We start from the raw sequence: 15,831 nt of genomic DNA on the forward strand, positions 1-15,831 counted from the left end.
CATATATCTATAAATAATACAATACAAATGACTGTAAATACTGTGTTTACTGTAAATACTGTCTGTACTGTACTTGCTGTAAATACTGTGTATACTGTGTGTGTACTGTACAAATTACTGTAAACAATGAAATATTTGTATTTTGCTTTCATGGCCATTTTATAAGTGTTTGGCCAAGCTAAATTTTAGCTGCCTTCTCCCCTTAAGGAATGAAGGCATGACCAGTTTGGCACCACATTTGGCCAGTTCTTCAACAATCAAAAAAACCCTGTCTGCCATAACCTGATCTGAATTGATGTTAGTGTACAAGTCAGACGTCTGATCTCCTTGTCTGATATATTCTTCCTCCCCACATTTTGGAAACAAATTATATTGAGCCATAGGGCTTGACACCTATTAGAGCCTTGAGTGTGTTATGATGTTTGTAGTTTGACCTGAGGTCTAGGCCCTAGGCCTGAAATTTAATTGCCACTAAATGAAAAACTCCAGCCAGATCACCCCACTGTGTGTGGTTTGTTTATTTACATCAACTGGACTAGTACTCTCACGCTACCAAGCTTGCACAATATGCTACCCAACGTTATGCTACCCAACAGCAACCCAACAAAAACGATTTATAAATAAATCGGAAATAGGAAATGTCTTCCTTAAATCCGGTCATGAGTGGTTGGTTGCCAGCCTGTCCATTGGTAGCCTACCGTTAGATGCAGCGAGACCGCCCGGTAAACGTAGACTAGGCTACTATAGCTGGATCTGTGCTTACATCCTCACGTTCTGTAGGTTCGATTTCGATTTAACCCTGGCAAAACGGAAAAAGCCTTATCCTTTACATGCCTGGGTACATTTGACATTACATCCCCAAACACAACAAGATTTCGGCATGACGTTAATCTTTTCGATCTAATCTTTTAAATGAACTACTATGAACTACTATGCTATGCAACCATACTAACTGCTGTTGACAGGATGACAGTTATCCACCCGGAAGTGTCTTGGCAACCTTTGTTTACAAACATTCTGATTTACGCTCCAAAACCAGGGGGCCGCCATAACTCTACACATATGCACTTCATTTCCTGCCGAAGGTGGTTTGCACAGCGTCTTCCGGTGTAAACACAGCAATGTCTATGCTAGCTTGGGATCGCGGTTCAACTACTTTGACATAATTGTCGTTTGACATTTACCACTGGATAAGTTGCCAACGTTGTCGCATGTACTTGTGGATAACGTCGTCGCCATACATTTTAGAGTAGATTTATAGTTATAAAACATTTTGGAGCTTTTAACATGGAGCAAAGGCAATGTCAGAAGATTACTTTAGTCAGTGATTAATTAGAACATTTGTTGTCTAGCTCTTCAATCTCTCAGGAAAATGTAGGCTAATTATTTTTCTTAAGGATGCCATACCTATCAGACAGAAGTTCTTCTATAAATTCGTAGCTGTTAAAAACTGTTATAGTCGGTTGACTGATCGCGTTGTTGTCAAAGGAATAAACACACAGGAACATCATGATCATTCAATGGTCTTGCCAGTTATCCTGGCAAAACATGTAGCATAATGTTCTTTATTTATTACCAGGACACGGTCAAAGTAGCCTAAGCATACGTAAAATTGAAAGCTAATACGTTTGGAATTTCTAGGCTATGCTTGATGTTACATGTTGATGTTCAGCCTATTAAATTTAACAACTTCAGAAGGACAAGACAGGCAGTACACTGTTATCCTTACTTATGTGGCTTGTCACTGCCTGAAGTGCCTACGTATCTATCTACTCTTCCTATGAACCCGGTTATGACTAGCCTGGCTGCCAGCCCAACTTCTCCCCGCCCCCAAAAAAATTTGGTCGGGAAGTTGGGTCTGGAGGGTCTCGTATTGGGGACCAACTACAGAAAAACTGAATCTGGGCGGACCAATGAAATTGCCAGGGCGGGCTTTATACGATGATGGACAGATGATCAACAGTAACGTAATCAACAATGTCACTTATGAGCGCTTGGGTTGAATTTGTTTTCAACAAACAACATATTACGTTGCTCTGATTGGTTGTAGGTCTATCCAATTGAGCGAAGAGGCATTTGTTTTCCAGGCTCGTTTGAAACACGCCCCGTAGTCAAAGCCCAACGGAGAGTTCTCAGACTCATATTCTGACTAGAATTATGAGTATCACAACGTCAGGTTAGGTTATGACTGCAAGTACCGGTTGGCTACACACCTCATGCCGGTGTTACGTCCCAACTGGTTCCCAATTTAACTGGTTCCCCAGCTGTGCATGCACCTATCAGTCTGCCTCTATCACCAGATTCGTCACAAATTCACAAACATATTACTGGCGATTTTCAAGTCGGATCTCATATTACTGGCGATTTTCAAGCCGGATCTCATATTTGCTGCGGCAAATATGAAAGTAGGCCTATGGGCTACGTGCGCATTACATTAGACTACCATTCGCGACAAAATAAATGGAGACAAAATAAAACATTTGCAGGCTCGCATGAAGTGGGATTCAATCGCACTAGAGCATAAATATATACACACGAAAGTAGACGTTGAATTACACCGCGAGCTATACCAGCTCTGAAAAGTCAGCGAAATGGTTACGTATTTGTTAACTACGTTGGCCCTCAGGTAACATTTTGATTTGGCTTTTTCTGAATCAACTGGTTCCCATAGACACTACCCGAATGTAGGCTACTAATTACGTATTTGGGGATGTTTGGAGGCAATAGCCGTATTTACCACGACATCAAAGCTCCTTCTGACACCACATTTAAAAAATTCATAACGTCGCTGCTAACCCAGACAATACAATCAAAATACGAGTAGGCTAACCCAACATGGAAACATTCGTTTCTATGCGATTTGTGTAGCCTATGGCTGAGCGTTTCTTCACTATATCTTTTCAAATCAATTCATTTCATTTTTGTATATTCTGAACAAATGTAGTGAGCACTACATTACAGCCATTCACACCATAATAAATGGAAGCTAAGAAAATAAAAGATTCGAATCAAATCAAATTTATTTGTATAGCCCTTTTTACACGCAAGCATGTCACAGAGGGCTTCACATGCGCCCATAGAACTGCCCCTCAACCAACCTAAACCCTCAAGGAAGACAAGGAAAAACTCCCACCGGGAGAAAAAATGGAAGAAACCTTGGGAGGAGCAATTCAGAGAGGGATCCCCTCCTCCAGAGACGGTTGGTAAGAGAGAGGAGCAGAACACAAGCTAAACATAGTCATACAGTGTCAATGGGTTTTGAAACACCAATGGGTTTTCGAGTGGGATTCGATTCCACGAACAAAAACCAGTCATAGTTGACATTCGTTGCATTACACGGCGAGCTACTGAGGCACAAGACAATTATAGTCACAAGGTGTATAACAACGTTGGCCTTCAGGAAACATGTTGTTTTGGTTCTTCTGAATCAACTAGTTACCGTAGTAGACACTACCCGAATGTAGGCTACTCATCACAGAGGCTATTTGGAGTTGTCTCTAGGTAATAGCCATATTAACCACGATATCACAGACCCTTAATGACACCACATTTTGAGTGATTAGTAGCCTACATTTGAGTAGTGTCTATGGGAACCAGTTGATTTAAAAGAAGCCAAATCAAAACGTTACCTGAGGGCCAACATAGTTAACAAATACGTAACCATTTCTCTGACTTTTCAGAGCTGGTATCATAGAGTTAATATAACTAGAGACAGCTACTTCTGTCTTCCAAGATGGCGACCCCATTCATTTCTATGAAAAGTGCTCAGTGGCGCAGTGAGGCAAGCGAGAGCGCTAAATGGACCGCGCCATCTTTCCAGACCGACTCGTCCAGTCTTGCGCAGAAGCTTATTCCTAGTTCCGAAACTCTTTTTTTAAATTGTTTTATTATGCAAGAAAAAATACAACAAATAATTAGCCACTTTCATAACAAAGAAGATACAAAAATAAAAATAAATGCCAGATAATGCATAATTAAGTCAAAGTAAGTTATATTTCTTCAGGATAGCACATGTTTTCCCTGCCTTTGTATTTAAAATGTTGCATAAAGACATAGTGTACATGTTAAAGTCATTAATAAAGTGTGTGAAATTTGGCTTTGACAATGACCACTTACATTTATGAATATGAAATTGACCCATCAAAATCAGTAGTTGGCTAAAATAAATACAATCCGAATCAACATCTGGATTCATAAAATAAAAAATAATATCAAAGCTATTAATTGTTATTACATGACCTGTTATGTTATGAATATGACGAACCAAAGCAGACCAAAAGGATGTAGTATAAATACAATTGCAAAACAAATGAATGATAGTTTCATCCTCAGTAGCACAAAAAACACATTTAGGATCAATATTCAGTTTAAATCTCTTATTCAAAAGGTGTGTCACTGGATATATCTTGTGTACAATTTTAAAGGACACTTCTTTAACTTTGTTGGTAATGCAAAATTTGTTAGAAATCTTCCAAACTTTCGACCAGTCTACATCTTCAAAAACAGAAGCCCAATAAAATCTTGAATTCAAAAGGGATGATGCACACACTAAATTCCGAATATATCTATTACAACACCTTTCTTTCATAATATTAAACTTACCTAAAAATATGTCAGATGTGGCATACGTGGAGTATTGTGTAGGTGAAACATTTCTGAGAAGCGCTAAAACACCAAGTGGTATCGCATCAAACCCAATAGCATATTCTTTAGGAGTTACAGGTAATTTGAATTTGTCCAGAAAATCTTTATAAGAAAGTAATATGTTATTGGCATCTAACAGTTGAAAAACATAAATGATATTGTTATCAAACCAGTTGGGTAAAAATAATGATTTATTTTTGTATTTAATATCCTTATTATTCCAAATCATATATTTGTGAGGTGAGAAGTTATGTTTGTAGGCCAGAGACCAAGCCAACAGTGCTTGTTTATGAAAGTTGGATAGTTTAATGGGGATTTTAGTAGTATCAAAGTTACATTTCAAAAGGAATTTCAGACCACCAATTGTTTTAAATATACATTTTGGGAAGATGTGCCATATGCTGTTTTGATTCTTAAGATATCTAATGATCCAATTTATTTTAAAAGTATTATTTAGCGTATTCATATCTAAGACAGCTAAGCCACCTTGTTCAATAGTGTTTCTTATAACTGCTTTACTGAGGTAATGTGTTTTATTTCTCCATACAAAGTTATACAGTAACTTGTCAATTTCCTTAATGATTGTTTGAGGCATATCTAGAGAAAGTAAAACGTAGACAGATCTTGAGATACCTTCAGCTTTTGACAATAACACTCTACCATACAATGACAAGTCTCTTAACAACCATAGATTAAATCTTTTCTTAATTTTTTCTATCTTACAATCAAAATTTAAATGGCATCTTTGTTTCTCATCCTTACATATGTTAACCCCCAAATATGTGACCTCTGTTTTGACAGGAATGTTTGCTATCTGTAAATGATTGCATTCTTTAATTGGGAATAGTGCCGATTTATTAACATTCATAACCAGACCAGATGCAGCAGAGAATTCCTCAACACATTCAATAGCCTTAGTAATCTCTTCCTCACAACTAATGAATAACGCAGTGTCATCTGCCAATTGACACAGTTTCAGTTCCTTATCGCTAAATTTTATACCGACAAAGTTGGAGTTCTTAACGTGAAGAGCCATAATCTGCATCGCCAGCAAAAACAAACATGGAGAGATTGGACAACCTTGTCTAATGCCACGATTTATAGAAAACCTCTGTGACTTTCCGTTAGAGAGTTTGACCGAGCTAGAGCAATCTTTATAAAGGGTTTGAATTGCATTCTGAAAGTATGTACCAAAACCAAAAAAAGACAAGCTTTTCATAATAAATTGGTGTTCTATCATGTCAAAACCTTTAAAAAAATCAATAAAAAAGATAAAGCTATCATCCGGTATTAGATCACTATAATCTATAATATCTAGAATAAGTCTGATATTATTACAGATATGTCGCCCCTGCATGAACCCAGATTGTTCCTCATCAATAATAGAATCTAAACCTGTTTTTATTCTCTTAGCAAATATATGAGCAAATAATTTAGCATCATTATTTAAAAGGCTAATTGGTCTCCAATTATCGATATACAAGTTGTCCTTATTTGGTTTTGGAATTAATACAATTAAACTCTGCTTCATTGAGGTAGTAAGTTCCCCTTTAATCATCGATTCTTTAAACACCTGCAGAATGAAGGGTGCTAAAAGATCACTAAAGGATTTATAGAATTCACAAGTTAGACCATCATTACCAGGAGATTTATTCTCTTTTAGATTCTTAATACAGTCTTGTACCTCTTTTAGTGTAATATCCTTTTCACATATATTTTTAAAGCCATCATCTATCCTTCTGGCATTTTTTATTTTGCTAATAAAAGGATCCATATTTGAAAGGAGTTGGGAAGATGTATACAACTTTTCATAAAAAATCCCAACAAAGTCAGAGATTTTCTTTGGGTCATCACAGAGGGTATCATCAATCATGAGTTTAGAGGTAGACGCCAACTCGCCAGTTCTCTTTTCTAAATCGAAAAAGTATCTGGTATTTTTTTCACCTGCCTCCATCCATTTTCGCCTGGATCTAATAAATGCTCCTTTAGCTTTGTCTTCATAAATGTCATTTAGTTGAGTTTGTAAAGATGATAAGTGCACAGATTCCTGATGTAATAGATTAGTTTTTGGGGAATAATCCATAATATTTTTTATGATTTCAAATTATTTTTTCCTTTTATTTTCTGCCAACTTTTTCCCAGTTACAATGGCTAATTTTCTAATTTCATATTTCATAGGTTCCCAATGATTTCCAAATGACTGCCCTGTTACTGATAGCTTCCAACCTAGTTCCGAAACCCATGCATGCTTGCAACTAGCTGTATACGTCATACTTTGCGACAACCACTCGCGAGCTTGTGAGCTGGAGCTAAGGCATAGCAGAAAACTGTCAGAATGTGGTACAAGCCCGATCAAGAAGCAGATGCATGTAAACGTTACGAAGATCAATACCATTAGTACTGTAGTATTATACGTGCAGGGCCTATACGTTGTTCTTTTTGCTTCGTGTTTATAGTTTGACTGCTGTATTGTGTTGGATAAATAAACTGTAAACTTATATATCTGGCTCTGTCGTTGTTCTAGCTTTGCAAAGCAAGCTAAATTAAGCCTGTATAGCCTACCTATGTTACTATTATAATGATGATGAGTGTTGTTTACTATTACTAGCTTATTGTTAATGCCATCGTTGTAGTTTTGACAAATTTAACAATATAACGACCAAATTGTGGCTATCAGACATATTATTCATATTCGTCTTTGCTCCAGAATAACATGTCAACAATCAATAATGACGCCGTAACATGCCACGATATTACAACTAATTATATGATGCTATAATTACGTTTGTCATGCCGTGAGCATAATAATTTGTTCATTACGAAATGGTTAAATCTGCTTTAAAATAACGGACATAAACTCTACAAACAACCGTCATGTATGTGTGCAACCATTTGTAAAACGTGCTACAATAAAGACAGGCAACTGTAGATTATCAAGCCCTTTCTCCTTGTTCTCATTCAGCTCAGGTAAATCAGCGATTTGCTGATGTTCCCTTTTGTGCGCGTCCCCTGTTCGTATCCGCGAACACGTTTCCAGGCAACTTTTCTTGACGTAAGCAAATAAATGGGCTGCTAGCTTACCCATTTCGGATTGGTTTCAAACTTAGCAAAAATCAGGAAAAATTATTCTATGAAAAAGCTAGTAGTATGAGCCAGGTTCGAGAATCAAACCAAAATTATTGGGGGAGATAGTTTTAGATATGTTGACTGGAGTTAATAGAATAAAAACGACCGGACGAGTCGGGTAGAAAATCGGAAATGCAATACCACCTACACCCACCGGGGCTGTTGCCTCAAGCCGAGAGGCGAGGGGTGGGGGCTTGGCTGGTATAGCTTGCGGTGTAAATTAACGTACTTTCGTGTGTATGTATTTTTGTTCTAGTGCGATCGAACCCCACTTGATGCAAGCCTGCAAATGTTTTATTTTGTCTTCATTTATTTTGTTGCGAATGGTAATCTAATGTAGTGCGCACCTAGCCCATAGGCCTACTTTCATATTTGCCGCAGCAAATATGAGATCCGACTTGAAAATCGCCAGTAATATGTTTGTGAATTTGTGACGAATCTGGTGATAGAGGCAGACTGATAGGTGCACGCATAGCTGGGGAACCAGTTAAATTGGGAACCAGTTGGGACGTAACACCGGGCTTATACAGATGTGTGTATAGGCACTTTGAAAGGTTTGAATTATTAACTCCACATATCAATGTATAATTATTAAATCCAGTACAACAATAGGACAAAGGAACACGAACAAAATGTGTTAAGCCTACAAACAATAAGCATACTACTGTAGTATAACTAACAGACTAGAGGCGATTCTAGAGGCGATTCTGGATTTTAAAACTGGTGGTAGTACACTATCTAACCACTCGTTCAGGTGCTTTCTCAAGTGTTTGCAACCAACTACCGCACACGTCGTTCCCAAACCACTTTTCTTCATGTTGTAAATTGTATATCCTCTTTGTCACTGCGATATCAGTGCTTTGTCGGCACAACGGAGCTAGCTAGCAAAACAAACAAAAACAGCCCTCCAGAACGGAAGTTGATTGCATAGGGGAGCAGTTCAGGAAGTAGAGCGGAAACGGCTCAAAAACTTGTCTATAAGGTTTTAGCTTAGTTAGATAAGCATTGTAAAGGAGTTCTATTGTTGTGGTCGTTCTGTTTTGATGTGTGTAATGTGATGGTCTGTGGTTTGGAGGGTTTTGAGTGTTCACCCTGATTGTGAATGTTGGCTACTTTGACCGCTATACGAACTGTCGGTTAGAAAAGGTGCTGGTGATAATAAAGAGCAGAGAGCAATATTCCTACTAAATTCTAGAACGCCAACTGGCGCAACACTACTTTGAGGGTCCAGTCCTTGTCAGTGTCCCCGTTTATCGTTTACAAAGATAAATACAGTATTTGTTTTGGAGGTGTTTACGTGTCTGAACTGAAAATGTCCCCGGAATTTGTCTCAGAAATCTGGTCACCTTAAATTAGGCTGGAGCTGCAACTAGCAGCCAGCATACGCTTTTCCCTCTCCTACAACGTTGTTTTCGACAAGCCATTGTTTAAGTAGCCTACTACAGTAAACAACCCATGAGGACATTGCATTTTGCGTTTAGATATTATCGTTTTACTGTGCGACACCCCCTTAAAGCTACAGTATTGTTCAAATACTGCAATAGCTTTTAGTCGACTGATTTGTGCTAGCAAAGGAACCATCACTGCTATTATGTAATTATTTAGGCTGCTGTAATCTACATTAGCAACTAACAGGCCACTTGGTCTAGTCTGGTTATTTTCCCAGGAACAAAGCTGGATACCCTTATGTTGATAATAAGATACGAGAACATTTTGAAAACAGACGCACACAATACACTTAACTCCAGTAGGCTAATAGCCTACTATTCTGTCATGATTGTGGCAATCTGGCCTATGGGCAAACGTATGACAGTTCAGTTAAATTGTCTCAATTCACGGCATTGTTATGATTGTGATGACACAATCACAGGGGTTTTAACGATGTTGACCCATCTATAGCCCGAGACAAAAGGCTTGTCTATAACATGTAGGTAACGATAATCACATACAAATAGCACGGACAGGGCAGCAGCTCTAGCAAGCAGGGATGCTCGCTCCGCAAAAAAAAAAAAAAGACGTGCGATGCCCAGTATCGTCTGAATCCGCATTGCACACCTTACCTTTCAACAAAACCGCTACGGTTCCCAGTGTGTCGCCTCGTATCCAAACGAAACAGGGCTCTATATTTACAGCATCGCCATGACATCAGCATCCGTGGGGAATGGCGGAGAAAAGGATGTTGTCAAATTGATGCAGTGCGAGTCTGATAACACTAGGTTATAGCGTTGAATGCGACGATAAAAGGAGAAATACTGTAATTACTGTGTGTATAATTGGGAACATGGTCTTTCCTTATCCGCACATCATTTCCACAATGTCAGCGAATTGAACAATGTAAGATTCGCCAGCAAGAGCAAACATAAATAAAAGCCGGCATGGGCCTTACCAGCCAACCTTACATCAGCAAAACGGAACACAGAAAAATCAGAGGGAGCTGCAGTAGCCTTGCCTCCTAACACCGCCTTTCTTAATTGGCATACCCTTTCAACCCAAGCTGTGACGCTGGCCGAAATACTAACAAATCGTACACACAATAATTTAAAGTAGCACATTTGCACCATTGTTTGTATTACTCTCCTTATTATTTAAATTAATTGTGTTGATTATGTTTTATTGGCCGTTGAGTAGAACTTTCTATTTACTTTCGTTTTTTTAAATGAAACAGCTCTTATGAAATTGTCCGGAAAGCCAATAATATACTAACTAATAAACTAAAGGTCTCAATCTGCCCGGCATATCAACGCTTCAAACAAAACAACACACCTTCTGTTTAGTGGCGGAACCAGACTTGTATATATGGGGTGGCCAGGGCTACTTCAGGGGGTCCACAGACCAAGACTAAAAATGTGTGTGTAACCTTAAGGTGCCCGTATGGTACTCAGACTCCGTTACGGACGGGCGGGCCGCCGGATAGGACGGACAGAGCATTTCTGTTGCCTTTATGGTTCTCCGAAGGCTAGGGGTGCTGAAAACAATTCACCGCCAGAACAGTAGGTGGAGAAGTGTTTTTTTGTCGAAAACACGTTGCTTTGTTGCGTCTTTGTAAGTTAGAAATCGTCGTTGTTTATCTCCCACCTCTCATCACACGTGTGACCCTCCTACCAGCTGTCACTAGTCAGACGATGAGTGTAACAGGTACAGTCACATAATAATATATTAAACTGTGTCTAATGCAATATAACCACCTGAAAGAGCAAATGTATCTCTATCATGGTAGGTATTATTTGTGGGGAAAATAGTAGCACTCTATAACAAAATGATATGCTTATCTTATATACACTATAGAAAGTATTAAAAAACGATTCCATGAAATGAATACGTTCTTATTGTCTTTGGTATTTTTGTGATTAGCAATGATGATTGCTGGGTAATATGTATGTTGTTATGCAATGGCAAGTCTCTATTTGATCATGTGACAGACGATACGGCATAAGGCTCTGGTTTTGTGAATTCATTTATCCACCACCAAGTGTAGATAATCCAGTGTGAAAAATTATAAACAAAAAGACTGATATAATTGGAAACAAAAAGATCCATACAAACTGTATGTACAGTCAAAACTACAATGTACTACTTTAGGTCACTAAACTGTGGCAGTCAGTGCACAGACAACAAACTCACGCTTCTGAATTCGCTAGAGTAGAGCATAAACTAGCTCACAATAAACTTTCTCTCCAAGAAGTTCTCATCACAGACGTCTTTCAAGAAGACGACCTTAGAGAAAACGCCTTTCTGTCGAAGTCGGAAATGATGTCGTTTGGAAATGATGTCGTAGCGGACCAATCACGGCAAAGGGGTATCCGTCGCTGTACAGCACGGCATGACGGATCGACAGGAATTTCAATGGTGCACGGGACAGCTCTCCGACGGCCCCGGAGACGACGGAAAGGGCGTTTCAGGGCGTTCCATATATGTGTAGGCCCTTCCCATGTGTCCGTAATCGTGAAGTACAGAGTACCATATAACGGCCTTTAGCCTGGCATCTAAGCAGTGTAAATTATTCATATGATTGCTGATGAGAAATTCAAATTCACTTAAGCCAGAGTTCTTCAGTGTGGCCTAGTATGGTCCACTAGGAGTTACTTTAATCAAATTCTACATTTAGAATTAATAGACTGTGTTTCTACATCTGAATTGCTACTAATTTCTTAAAGTTTGAGTTTTAACAATTTACTTTATTAGTAGCCCCCACCCCCCACTCCAGAGACAGTTGGTGACAGAGAGGTGCAGACATTAAGTTAAACATAGTTATGCCTTGAGAGTAGAGTAAAAAATATGCCTTAAGAGTACAGTAAAAAATAGAGACTAAATGTGTAAATGGATGTTGAAACTCAGTTCTCTGAGTTGGTGCGTGTCAGTTTAGGCAAAGGTTGTCTTTTAAACCTCTAGGTTTAAAAATAATTCAGATTTGATTGGAACTCTCTTTTATAAATGTATAGTTGGATTTGACATTTAACAGACATTTAATTAATTAAGCAAGTTGTTTAACTCAAACAACAATGACACATACCCCTTTTCCACCAACGCATTTTGGGTGCCGGTTCGGAGCCGGTGCCTAATCGCGAACCATTTCTTCCTCTTTCGACAGACTGGGAACCGGAAAAGTGGTTTGTACGTGGTTCGTACGTGGTTCGCAACGAGCACCACTTCGGAGCTGGTCTAGTGTACGAACCAACAAAAAACCGCTTGGGGCGGGGTTACCGTGACCAACAAAACACTTTGGCCGCCATTGCAAAGTTTTTACATTTCATATTTCAGCAAAACGGTACTTGTAAATCAAAATCTGAATGATAATGTATCGAGAAGTGGGCAGTGTAGTTGCTGAAAATGTGCTTATTTCATTGATGAAACTGCTAATTTGTAAATTTGCTCCGACTTTTATTATTCTCGATTGTAATGTAAACATTCGGGATGCGCGCGCAATGTGGCTGCAGAAAACCGGGAAAGGATAGAATTTTTTATCGCAAAAGGACCACACGGATAATACAAATAGTTAAATTTAAAAATACCAAAAAGGTTGAGGAGGACAGCCATTAAAAGAGAAAGCGATTACCCATTGACCTGTCGCATCAGAATTTTGATTTGGGTCACGAAAGTCTTGAAATTTGAGTGGGAATGTTGCCCGGTACAGACCGCATAGTCGAGTGGCAACCATGTCTTCGTCATGTCACTAAGTTCATAATTTAACAGTTCATAATTTTACAGTTTTACAGTCAATTTTACATTTTAAAAGTCGAGAAGGACAGCTTTCAAGAGATATGGGAATTCTGCTTTTAGCCAGCTGGTCCGATTGTTTTTCTGATTTGTTCAAACTGGCCATGAGTGAGACTGCGTCCCCGTTACACTGTTTTGACGTTAGCCTCAATCAGACTCGCTCACTGGTAGTGTGCACAATGTTGTGATTCACTCAATTTTACACCAGAAACGTCAGGGAGGACTGCCTAATGTAGATACGAACGAGCCTGATGAAGATAGCCAGCATCTCGGATTTCTTTAACCAAGCCTGTTTAATTCGTCATTTGCCTGAGAAAGCGACCTCCGTTAGCCAGGCTAGTTTTGGCCGATCACTTGGTCAGGCTATTTAAGGGTATCGGGGTCAAGTGAATTTTGTGCATAGATAAGTGAAACGTAAATGTATTTGTCCTAAGGCCAAGAGCTTTAAAAAGTTAATATCAAGCCCTGCAATCCAGTGGCCAGAGATATATGATGACCTGATCGACACTCTAAGTGTAATAGACCGGGGAGAAGTTCGTCTTTTACAACCGACATGCGCAGTTGAGACTGCTTGACAGTTGTGTGACGTAGGGTAATAATTGGTCTATACAAATGGCGAGTTGAACGTCGGATGCGCCGTGTTTGGATGCCGATGTAGGTTCGCAAAACCATGAGCAACAACAGCAACAAACGTCCGCCATTGTTGATGTTGTGTTTGGCGCTACCGCGCTAGCGTTGCTGGGAAATATGAGACGTATACAGTGACGTAATGACGTGGCTCTGTGGTGGCTCTCGCCTGTGGAAAAGCAAACCGGTTCTTAGTAAGCTCCGTTCTTGAACCAGCTCCGAACTGGCTCTAGCACCAGCTCCGAACTAGCTCCCGGTTCACTTTGGTGGAAAGGGTAACAGTACTTACTTATGGTATACAAAGCTGCAGTCAGATTTGGCGAAATTGTTGGATGTTATCTTGGCATATACATGGGGTCTTGATGATGATGCGTATGGAGGACCAAACCTGCCAAAAATAAAAATAAATGAATGAATAAAGAAATGTATAAATAAATGTATTTATACATAAAAAATATCAATATATGAAAATAAATGTATGAACAAATATTAATTACGTATTTATTTATTTACATGGCCATTTATTTCTGTATTTATTTATTTTTGTATTTATTTCTGTGTACATTTATTTCTGTATTAATTTATTTCTGTGTACATTTATTTCTGTATTTCCTTGTCCTTAAGCTAATGAGGTAAGCTGTCAATCAATGTATGTCACGGTGTCACCTTAACCCCATTGGTTGATCGGTATCAGAGTGCCAAGATGGATTTTCCATGCCTGGGGTTGCTATGACTACCTTAAAAAAGACTGCACACACGCAACAGATAGCCAAAGATTTTAGAGTTTTGGCTAACTAACCTTGCTAAAAAAGTGCTAGCCAATATGTTTAACTTTTTCGCGTTGAGGCTCTGGATACCAGTAGGGGTTATGCGCAACATTCTTCCGGGTTCTACAAAACAGATGTAACTACTTCCGGCCGGCCGCTACTGAGGTAAACACAGCGTAGTAAAGGCCACCTACTATAGCCGGTGTTTAAAGGAGCTACCCTTAATTACAATTTCCCATGTACACAGGATTGCCAAACGGACTTCCAGAGCCCCGAGTACCCTGTTAGACAAAGTATTTACGTTTTACGCCTCCTCATGTATTCATAATTATGAAGGTATTATGTAGCTTTTGCTAATGGCACCGGATATAGCGATTGTGTTAGCTAACATGACAGTAAGCTAGTTAGTTTAGACTTGTGTAGGTAATCCACCTGACTGTAGGTCTAACGTGTCGACTGTAGGTCTAATGTAGACTGCTGTTCTGACAGGTGTTTCAGATTTCTAAAACATTGTTAGAAAAAATAATAAAAGTACTGAATGGATGAATGTTGTATCTTCTTGTCCACCAGTTTCAAACAAAGACAGGTTGAAAGGTAATGTCAGTGTCAGATCAGCTTGTCACAGGTCCATGCAGAATAATAAAAAAAAAAGCTAATGTTTAGGGATGGGTTTACTAGACCAATTCTTAATTCAGCGATATCTGAATAGTAGCAAAATTCATATGTCATTGATAACTTTGCACTATTTGTGTAGCTATGTAGCCTACTGTAACGTTGTAGTTAATGCGTAGAGCTAGCGTTAGTGCTACCTCCTGGGAAACGGTCTAACGTTAGGCTATTTTAACGTTATATGAACTCATCACTTTATTCCATGTCACACTTTGCCTAATGTAGAGAGTAGTACAACTTATAAAATCCTTGAACTTCCCTGTCAATATAAGTTATTTGGATCACCTAGCGCTGCAGATGTGTACAGAAGTGAGAAGCGGAAACGATTACATCTGTTTTTCTGTTTTAACGCTGAGCGCTCCGCCTAACCCATAGAGTTAATATAACTAGAGACAGCTACTTCTGTCTTCCAAGATGGCGTCCCCATTCATTTCTATGAAAAGTGCTCAGTGGCACAGTGAGGCAAGCGAGGGCTCCTAACGGACTGCGCCATCTTTTCAGACCGACTTGTTCGGTCTTGCGCAGAAGCTTGTTCCTAGCTCCGAAACTCGTGCATGCTTGCAACTAGCTGTATACGTCATACTTTGCGACAACCAGTCGCGAGCTTGTGAGCTGGAGCTAAGGCATTGCAGAAAACTGTCAGAATATGGTACAAGTCCGATCAAGAAGCAGATAGCCTACATGTGAACTTTACGAAAATCAATACTATTAGTACTGTAGTATTATACGTGCAGGGCCTATACGTTGTTCTTTTTGCTTCGTGTTTATAGTTTAACTGCTTATG

At 39.1% G+C, this 15,831-nt stretch overlaps 1 protein-coding gene across 2 annotated transcripts in view; it reads right to left on the bottom strand.

Annotated features, from left to right (window-relative positions):
- The window catches only part of fbxl16 (F-box and leucine-rich repeat protein 16), a 34,348-nt gene extending 20,416 nt beyond the window's left edge, over nt 1-13,932 (bottom strand). Inside the window, exon 1 of one of the 2 annotated variants that reach the window (XM_047050543.1) lies at nt 13,901-13,932. Coding sequence is in view for 1 of the 2 variants with exons in the window: in XM_047050542.1 (XP_046906498.1) it covers nt 9,831-9,922 (92 nt within the window). In the remaining variant the exon portion in view is untranslated. Of the gene's footprint in view, nt 1-9,830; nt 10,178-13,900 lie in introns of those variants that run through there. The other variant, XM_047050542.1, reaches the window with a different exon arrangement.
- Between the last annotated feature and the right edge of the window lie 1,899 nt (nt 13,933-15,831).

Source organism: Hypomesus transpacificus, unplaced genomic scaffold, assembly GCF_021917145.1.
Source record: "Hypomesus transpacificus isolate Combined female unplaced genomic scaffold, fHypTra1 scaffold_118, whole genome shotgun sequence".
Classification (NCBI taxonomy): domain Eukaryota; kingdom Metazoa; phylum Chordata; class Actinopteri; order Osmeriformes; family Osmeridae; genus Hypomesus; species Hypomesus transpacificus.